The sequence below is a fragment of the Apis dorsata genome, unplaced genomic scaffold, assembly GCF_000469605.1.
Source record: "Apis dorsata unplaced genomic scaffold, Apis dorsata 1.3 scaffold_133, whole genome shotgun sequence".
Taxonomy (NCBI): Eukaryota; Metazoa; Arthropoda; class Insecta; order Hymenoptera; family Apidae; genus Apis; species Apis dorsata.
Window position 1 is genome coordinate 68,407 of NW_006263426.1, and position 9,346 is coordinate 77,752.

Consider the following 9,346-nt stretch of genomic DNA (forward strand, 5'->3'; position numbering starts at 1 on the left):
GTTATTGAAACGAAACGTAAAAACAATGCCGCGCCCGCGATACGCGAATCGCGATTCAACGCGTTTCAGTTCATTAGTTATAACAAACCCGCGCTTTCCACGTGTCCCTTTTGCCGGGGGATAAATTAATAGCCGTGTCAATAATAGCCTCAAAACGCGTTATACCCGCGGCCTGTATCAATTGTATCTTTACCAGCTTTAAAGCGTTTCCACCTGCCGCTTTAGAAGCCTGCCTCGGGAATATTGGATGCAACGTTGGATAATCCGTGTTATAATATATATTCGTAAAGGGAGAAAGAAAATTCTATTCGTTCGATTCGAATGAAATGAATTCGAGACGCAAGAAATCGTGTTGTCGCGATCGTTTCAATTACGATCAAATGGAAATGGAATACTCGAAATGCCATGGCTCGAAGCTTGCCAACGATTTTCATCATTTCGACGATAATTGATTATTATGTGACAGGCTTATCTATAATATACAACGTATACTTTAAAAATTAAATCCTTTTTAAAATTAAAAGAAAATTTGAACATAGCTCCGGAAGATGACGACTTCGACTTTTAAACGTCTTTTTTAATCGTCTTTTATTTCCATCCTTGCTTAGACTTCTCCGTTGCGTCTCGTCTCGTTAACCTTTTCCCGAGTCTAGACAAGTGGCAGACGCGATTCCTAGAAAAACACGAGGCGAGACATCGCAAGGAAAAAGTTCACGTCGTAATTTCCGTTGTCTTATGCGAGTCCTTTCAATTTCTTTATAATTCGATATGAAATAAAAACGAAACCATTATCTTAAATACAATCGATATTATTCCATCGTTTTTTCAAATATACGATATACGTCCCAGTACATCCAGAGAAGCGTCAGAGTGAATCGTTCTCCGGAAGTCGCGCTCCTTTTCCTTCTCGCGTTATATCCGCGTTTCGATTGGCCGCGGAAAAGTCACGTGGCCAATCATGGTGAAACGCAAAGTGCGCAAAGTTCACGAGTTCCGATAATGCATCGAACGGGCGCGCGACCAACGGCGAGCTTTTACGCTTTCGCGCGATTTAAAGAGATATACCCATTGTGAATTATGCCTCGCTTCCCTGTACGATGACGAGCATCTCGTGTCCAGTATTTACGGCCATTGTCTTCGTTCTTCCCAGCTCCGGGCTAGTGCCGCGACCACGATCGTGATCGTTATTGAGGCGCGTGGGTCGTCTTCCTCCTCCTCCTCCTCCTCCTCCTCCTTCCTTCCATGAGATGTGTTTTCAACTTCGCTTGCATGTACGTATTACTCAGATCAATGGTTCCCACGTGTTTCGATAAGACGACCTTACCGCAACTTTTTTTTAACCCTCTCTACCCTACGGCTCCGCTCTTGACGAACTTGATTCGAAAAATTCGATTCGAGGAGGAGGAGGAGGAGGAAGAGGAGGATCGTAGATACATACGACGCGTTTTTAGAAATTTCGAGTGCAAATTTTTCTTCTTTTTTTTCCTGTTTCGACGAGATTACTTACTTTTCCGTCGGATATAGGAGAGAGGGGAATATATTCATATTCATCGCGAAGCGTAGCTTTATAAATATTATATGGCGGTGAATCACTCCGAAACGCGTACGTTTCACCGGCTTTTCCGTCGCGCTTAAAATTTTAATCTCGGGCTAAATCTCGCCGCGATTCTCGCCGGTGACGGTGAAATTCGCTGTTCATTGCTCGAAATGGCTTACCGGATTACCGGTATAAATCTTGGCGATTTACATTTAAGTTCTGGTTAAAGCAAACGAGTTCCGGTTCGCGCGAATGGGTCGAACGGTGAATATTAACCTTGATAATTGTAATAGGCTAGCTCGAGAAAGAAAACATCTCCATTCAAGCTCGAACATCCTCTCTACTCACTCACCACCCTGAGCGAGAAGATGAAGATTTCCAAATCGAAACTCTACGTCGATACAGTTTCTTTCTTCTTTACCCTTTATAAAAAATATACAAAGAAAAGCATTGCTTCGATTCGTGAAATTTATATATCGCGAAAGAATTCCATAGGCAAAAAATAGAAGAGAAGAGAGAATAGAGATTGGACGTCGGTACAGTAATATCCCATTGAGCCCGATCCGAGTGCGTGGCACGACTCGAGCGAGTCGCAATAAAAGTGAGCACGCGGAGGTTTCAACGAATGCAAAACGAATGCTGGTTAACCGGTCGTTAAGCGGACGTCGCCGAAGCAACAAGGTGTGACGCGATCGGTGGATTTGTGGGGAACACATTCGCGCGCAACACCGATAACCCTCGGCTCGAGCGTGCATCACCGCTCGTGTGCATACAGTTATAATTGCCGCGATTCCAAGACACGGTTGCGAGTGCGAGTCTACGATTACCCATTACCCGGATGAATATCTCGGATTACGGCACGCCGGCTAAATAAATTACCAAACCGTCTCTCTTTCTCTCTTTCTTCTTGGTCACACCCCTCTCCTCCCGGTACACACGCCGGTTTGCATATTAACAACGCAGTAATAAGTGTGTACCGGTATAAATCTCGAGCGTCGCGCCGACCGGTCGCGATCCTCCATCTGTGACTTTTTTTTTTTTTTTGCAAATTTTCCACGTTTAATCGGTTATTTATTTAACATTTCAGGTTGATCGTGTCATTATTTTTTGATCAATGATACGATCTGCGACGAAGAAGATTAGAGAAGGGTGCAAATCCAGCTTTGTTGGTCTAGCTTTTGTTTTTTTGGAAAATTCTCTTTAAAGTAAGTTACACCATGTTTACTTATTTCATCGTTGAAGAAATGATCTTGATCCGTTTTCTGAAGCTAAATTCAAAATTTCTTCTTTAATTTCATAGATTTATTCAACACGAGTTCGACGAGAGATCCGTCATCGCTTCTTTGAAGAAGTGTTGCCGAAGAAGAGTCGAGGGAAAGGAACGATTCTCGATCTCCTTAGCATTACCTTTACAAACGCGCTCGTTCTCTTCTAGCGCGGAATGGAAGGGGGAAGGCACGCGGCTGGGGCCAATTTATGCGCCGCGGCGCGCGTAAATTTTGCGCGCGGCTGTACTTTTGCGATCCCCGTGGTCCCCGTGTACGTGAAGCTAGTTATACGGTAACGTTCGCCTCGTTATGAAAGGTTTATTAATTCGAGCTCCCCCTTCCATCGTCCGCTCTCCTCTCTCGCCCCTCGACGGGACGACTCGCCGGCGAGTGGCGGTGGCGAGAGGAGGGCACCATCGGGAAGGCGAAATTTGCCACGGAGCGTTCGAGGACACGTACGCGCGTTCCTTCGCGCGTTCTACATGCGGGGAGGAGGAAAGACGGAGTGAATGCGGCTGATGAACGATTCGATTCGAAAATCACGGGCCCATTGTCTACCGATTCCACATCGATCGAGCGTAATCGAAACAAAGAAACAATTTCAAAAAATTATTCAGATTATTGAACGAGACAAATTATTAAAATATATGTTGAAATCAAAAAATAAGGAACGATCGTTTCCAATGGAATTTGTTTTAGAAATATTACGATTATTAATTTGATATAAATTATCCCCATCTTGTCCTGTATTTATGTAAGCATTTATCGGCTGTTTATCGACCGTTTAAATTATGATCAAATATCCTTACACGTGTGCTTACTAATCGGGGCAAATTAACCCTGATACAACAGCAAGTTAACGGATAATTAACGGATATTTCAACTATCGGACAGATCAAGTCAAACATTATTACGAACGAAAATCAAATCGGTACGTAAATACATCGATTTCCGGTTCGCCGTAATCTCCTCCCTGATCCACGGAGGGGATCGTGCACACGATCCTCCCCTCTCCTTCTCTGTTGGATCCGAACTCGGACAAGATACAATGACTTTTTTATCGAACGGCCGTAATCTTTAGTGGAAACAAAACCTTTCCTCGCTTGAGATTTATCGGCCGCTGTCCGCTCAACACACTAACCAGCGCGCAGCGTAGAGATAACTTTCTCCCTCGTGATAAGCCGTAAGGTATAAATCTGAATTGTTTTTATAATTCCCGTGGAAGAGATGAGGTATCGAGATAACGGGGGATTCTAACGAAGTCTGTAATTTGCAGGCCGCCAGCGAAGCGCGATCCACCGCGAGAGTTGGCGGCCCACCGCGAGATGGATCACGATTTAAACCAATCGACGACGCTCGATAAACCCGAGGAAAAAAGAACGCCATCCTCGTTGCATCCGCAATTGGTAGTAGTTCGTTCGCCTATCGATCGCCTATTAAGCGACTAAGAATCGAACGCCCCTATGGATTCATTTATACACTTTGCCATTTCCTCTGTAATTGACACGCATATTCGATGCTTTACAATTTTCGAAACGAAAAGAAGAGATTGAGATTTTAGAATTCGATATATTTTAAAAGTGTCGTATCTAATTCTAGTCTGCAATCTATTGATCTATTAAGTGGAACGTTTCGAAAGAATTAGATTGCTTGAAATATAAATATATTGCAAAAGGATTTTTTTTTTTTATTAAATTTATATTCGTAGAATATTGTCATTCGTCGTCCGATTACGTATGTATGAAATCGTATTCGATGGAAGAAAGATATTTGTCAGGAGAGAAAGGATTCTGGATATCGCACAATGCATTTCGCATTACGAGTTGACATTTTAAAGTAGAATGTGTTTTTTTTAAGAATGTGCTGCTATTTTCTCGCAATGGTAACAATGTATCAATGGACAGGTTGCGTCAGTGGCCCTCATATTTCCGATGATTTATATCCGGAGACGCGTAATTGGACGCCGCTGTTCAACTTCCTACATGCTGCGCAACGCTCGCATTCAATATAGATCATCCGCAATTGCAGCTAGTAACATTTCCGCATTTTCTCACTCGCGATGCTTCGATGAACACGGATCGAAAACTTGAAAACTTGGGATTAAATATCGAATCTAAAAATATTTTTCACAATATTTAATAATAGATAAATATTTCGAGAATGCTTGAATAAAGAATAAAAATCTATAGATATAAGAATACAATGGGTAATATTTTAATCTCCTTAACTTTAATAGAATTGTATTTTAATTAATGTTACACGATATTCTTCGAACGAATTAATATTGTTCGCATTAGGCGATACATTAAGCAACAAAAAGTATATAAATATATTTAAAATACACTAAATAAAATAAATAAAATATGGGTTAAGTAAGATATGAAAGTAATGATAAAAAAAATATCCAGATTAATAATACGCATCCTCGTTACGTTACTATCATCCACAATTCTAACAAACGTTAATATGAGTACATATCGTCGATACTGTAAAGGTAAATAGTCAATACTGACGGATCAATAGTTGTGCAAATGATCCCATAATTACTCGTTCATCTCGAATAGCTTTAATTAGTATTTCTTTCTTATACGCATTTGCTTACTTGGCGCATACGCTTCAAGATCCTTCACGATCATTCGACACCAATGCAATCGCTTACTCATCAATTCTTCGAGCCAATGCGTAAGAAATCTTGATATCTCCTTTCTTCTTCGCGACGAGTATCAATTGATAATTTAAAACTATTTTCGAAGCATTATGTTTTTGCACGATTTAGTTCATGCGCTTCAAGATATTTTGATGATCCTTTTTTTTTTTCTTTTCTTTCTTTTCTTCTAGGTTTTCGCTTAGAAATTCCAGTTATTGATTTAAAATTGTGCACGTAATCATCTTTTTTTCTCGTCGGATGCCGCGTCATCAATTTCCTTGAATTATATTCCGTCGTGATTGTCATCTTTCTCGTTTTGTTTATTCATTGATATTCTCAAGAATAGATCGATCGTTGCGTGACAACGGATGATTTTTTTTCGATGAAAGAGCCATCCTTCTATCATAATATGCTCTTTTATGCTCGAACATTCTATTCGTGATCATTTTCTTTTTCTTAGTCAGTTTCATCAACGTTGTCTTTGTGTTTTTTCATGCTTCTTTTTTAGCTATTTTTCCGGATAATTTCATCTTTTCGCAATGTCTGATGCCTCTTTATGCTTTTTCTTCGTATACTCGTAAATTATTTTCCTTTTTTTTTTTTCTAATTTCAAATATCCTTTTACACATTACTATCACCAGTTTCGATCGATCCTCTTCAGCTTGGCCCCCAAACTAATCCTTCTTCTTTTTCCTTTTACCTTTCTTCTTCTCCTCTTCTTCTTTAACCTCCTTTTTCTTTTTCTCCCACGTTTCCTCCTCTTCCTCTTCGATCTCCTTCTTCTTTTCCGTTTTTTCACCGACTTCATCCTTTCCCCCTTTTTCTTCCCTTTTAACCTTATCTCTCTTCCCTTTTGCATCAACTTTCTCCTTCGCTTTCTTCCCCTCCTCTTTAACCTCGATCGATTCACGAGCAACCTTATCTTTCACCTCCTCGATCTCACCTTCTCCTTCCTTCCTCGAACGATCGTCCCTCTCCTCCTCCCCGGAACCTCCCCTCCTCTTCTCGTCAACATTTGTCGAAGAACTCTCTTCTTTCGCGCTGGTTAACGAGTTTTTCTCAATTCCTTGGGAGGAATGACTCCAGCTTTTTGCGTCACCCGATCCCTCCTCAGGTCCCGTTGATACCGCGGGTCCATCCCAGCGTTTTCTCTCGCCGCCACCTGTTTTTGCATCAACCCCTTCCAAAGACGGCAGAGGAGCGGCCGAGTGAATAGCGCGTTTTTCGCCATCAATTTCTTTCGCGCCTTCTGTTGATTCCCGATAACCGACCCTCCGACCTCCTTCTTTCACGCTCGCCTCCCTTGATCCGTATCGTTTCGAGTGGCCAGAATCACTTTTGTCCACGTCTACTTAGGAAAGTGTAATAGTTTTCTCCTTTCATTTGTCCGCCTCGTGAAAGATATATCAGATTCTCCCAAAACTTATTCCTTTTTTTTTTTTTTTAGAATAGCGAACGAATCGTAGCGCTCATTCGATGTTTTAGTTAACTTTTCAAAATAAGGGAAATCGAACGTCGAAGCATCAATGAAAAATAAAACACATCGATAGGTATTTTTTTTTTAATTAGAACACGAATAAGAATTTTTGGGAAAATCTAATATTTTCAACAGTTTTTTTAATTTAATTTTCTAACGCGTTTTACCTGCTGGTTTTTTTCTGTTTGGGAAAAAAGGTAATCCTATCCCTGGAAAATATAAAATACTATGAAAAATTGATTTTATCTTTCGCACCCTATCGGTTTCATCGGTTGCGCTTTTACTATATTTTTATTGTATTATCCTATTTTTTTTTCTTGTTGTTGTTGTTTCACTCTACAGAGGATTAATAATTTGTTCGTGTTACCGATGCGTTTTTTTTATTGGTTTTTCAAATATTCAGGTTTACCTACAGTTCGTAAAATATTTACCAAATATTTTATAAAAAAAAAAAAAAAATACCGTGCATAAATATTTACCAATCATATACGAATTACCTTTTTGAACGTTGCTCGCGATATCTTCTATCGCTTTTCCAATCGTGCCGATAACGTTTGAGATCATCGAGGCGAATATATTATCCTTGCCAAAAATTTTCTCTAACGGGGACGTCGCAACATGCTCGCCTTCTTTTTTTTTTAAATTAAACAAAATTAAACGTCACAATTTTTATCCGATAAAGAGGCAAACGACAGAAACAAATCGAACATCGATTCTATCGCGGTTAATTAATTTGAATAATTTTTAAAATCAAATTCAACAAGGGGATACAATCTATTACCGTTATCCTCCTTCTGTGCATCGAGCTTCTTCGAATCTTCCGCCTTTTTGTTCCCGTTCAAAAATTGAAATGGAAAAATTTTATTGCTCCACGATGTTACGCTTTCGAATAATCCTAACGGTTCCCTCTGCCCCACTATCTTTGCCTCCTCCTATTAATTGTCAAAGATGTACAAATCTAATTACAAATTCACATTCACACGAGTTGAAATTTCGTAGTTATAAATTGTGCTATCTAAAAATTCAGATATACCGATTTCTCATTGATTCCTGGATACCCGATCACCCACGGCACCGATGTCACCAGTAATATCACGGCTACGTTCATCTTCCTCGTTGTCTCGACTACGATGGCCACGGAGTATCGATTATATATATATATATATACTCGGTTTGACAATTGCAAAAACATCTCGTTATATGGGATCGTATAGCAAGAGTATAAATTATGGCTTCCTGAAACCTGGTTTGCCGGGTTTTTACGATAACAGTGTTTAATATGCTTATCGTGTTGCTCATTGGCGCAAATCAATTTTCAGGCTTGACATTCGAGGGCATGTTCGTTTCGAGCAATCGTGCGTTACAGATGCTATACCTTCTATGCGCTATGTTTTCGCGTATTTGTATTGTTAATTAAGTGGAATGGTTCGATAAAACGAATGGGTTTAATCGTTCCGTTTCGTGTTAATGATATGATAAACATATGATAACGTTCACGAAGTAATAATTGCAAATTTGATATTGGAATAATCCAGCAGATAGTAGAAGGTAAACGTAGCGAAGAATAATTTTAATTTAAAACCATTCTGTGTTTTTAAATTTATTTGACACTTTTAAAAACTGTCTCTTTTCTTCTTCTTCTTCTTCTTTTTTTTTTTATCAGAAAATTCCAGACTTCTCGCAACAAATAATAAAGAGTCGTTCTCCGAAATAAAACACAAACTGATAGGCGAGGCTCATCCCCAGCACGATGTCGCCCATGATCTTAGAATATTACCTATTTTCCGCTTGGCTGCGCCGGATGAACCAACACGCTTCTCTTCCTTTTTTTCACTCTTCCTTCCGTGCTCTCCTTCTCGTGCCTCGCGCTGTCTTCATCATTGAAGAAAAAAAAGCAGAGCAAGGGGAGGAAATTTGTTTCGTTACGTTGCGATCCCGATGTTCTTCCATCCGTCCATTCCCATCCGTCGAGGGGAAAAATTTAAAAATTTTTCGACGATACGAACGTGAACTCGAACTGATATTCGACTCACGTCCAGGTTTCCTTCCCATCGATTCATCGCACTTCCCACAGCAATTTCTCCGTGTCGAGAGTGAAACGTTTCTCCATAAAACCGCCATCTTCCTCAGCGTCTCGGAGGGCGCCACCGCCGCAGCGGAGGAGGGAACATTTTTCGCCGAGATACCCGGTTAAATCAGATCTAATGCGTTTAGATACCGATCGAAATGAAATTTCAGCGAAAGCTCGAGCAGCAAAACGTAGGTAATCACGTTAAGCCGAAAGTGGCGGTTCCTCGTTCTCAAGCGGGTCCGTTGTTTCGTTGCGAGCGAAGAACCTCGATCGGTAATTTAATAGCCAGGTAAACGAGGTAAGGGGAAAAAAAAAAAAAAAAAAAAAAAAAAAAAAAAAAAAAAAA

The 9,346-nt window shown here is 40.2% G+C and overlaps 1 protein-coding gene across 1 annotated transcript; it reads right to left on the minus strand.

The window, feature by feature from the left end:
* Positions 1–5,864: 5,864 nt before the first annotated feature.
* LOC102677473 (ABC transporter F family member 4-like) lies at positions 5,865–8,475 on the minus strand. The gene is made up of 6 exons (XM_031509253.1): positions 7,963–8,475; positions 7,711–7,861; positions 7,427–7,555; positions 7,097–7,138; positions 6,438–6,803; positions 5,865–6,386 (listed from the first exon to the last, which is right to left on the minus strand). Exons 1-6 carry the CDS (start codon positions 8,119–8,121, stop codon positions 6,127–6,129), a joined length of 1,107 nt encoding a protein of 368 aa, XP_031365113.1. The 5' UTR covers positions 8,122–8,475; the 3' UTR covers positions 5,865–6,126.
* Between the last annotated feature and the right edge of the window lie 871 nt (positions 8,476–9,346).

What these genes read in the sequence shown, in the direction of transcription:
- LOC102677473 (XM_031509253.1), bottom strand. Translation starts at nt 8,121, where the DNA reads ATGTTTTTGCAATTGTCAAACCGAGTATATATATATATATATAATCGA. An exon ending in CAGGAATCAATGAGAAATCG is followed by an intron (nt 7,862 to 7,962) that starts GTATATCTGAAT and finishes GACAATTAATAG; the next exon opens with GAGGAGGCAAAGATAGTGGG. An exon ending in GAAGAGGAGGGGAGGTTCCG is followed by an intron (nt 6,387 to 6,437) that starts GGGAGGAGGAGA and finishes AAGGTGAGATCG; the next exon opens with AGGAGGTGAAAGATAAGGTT.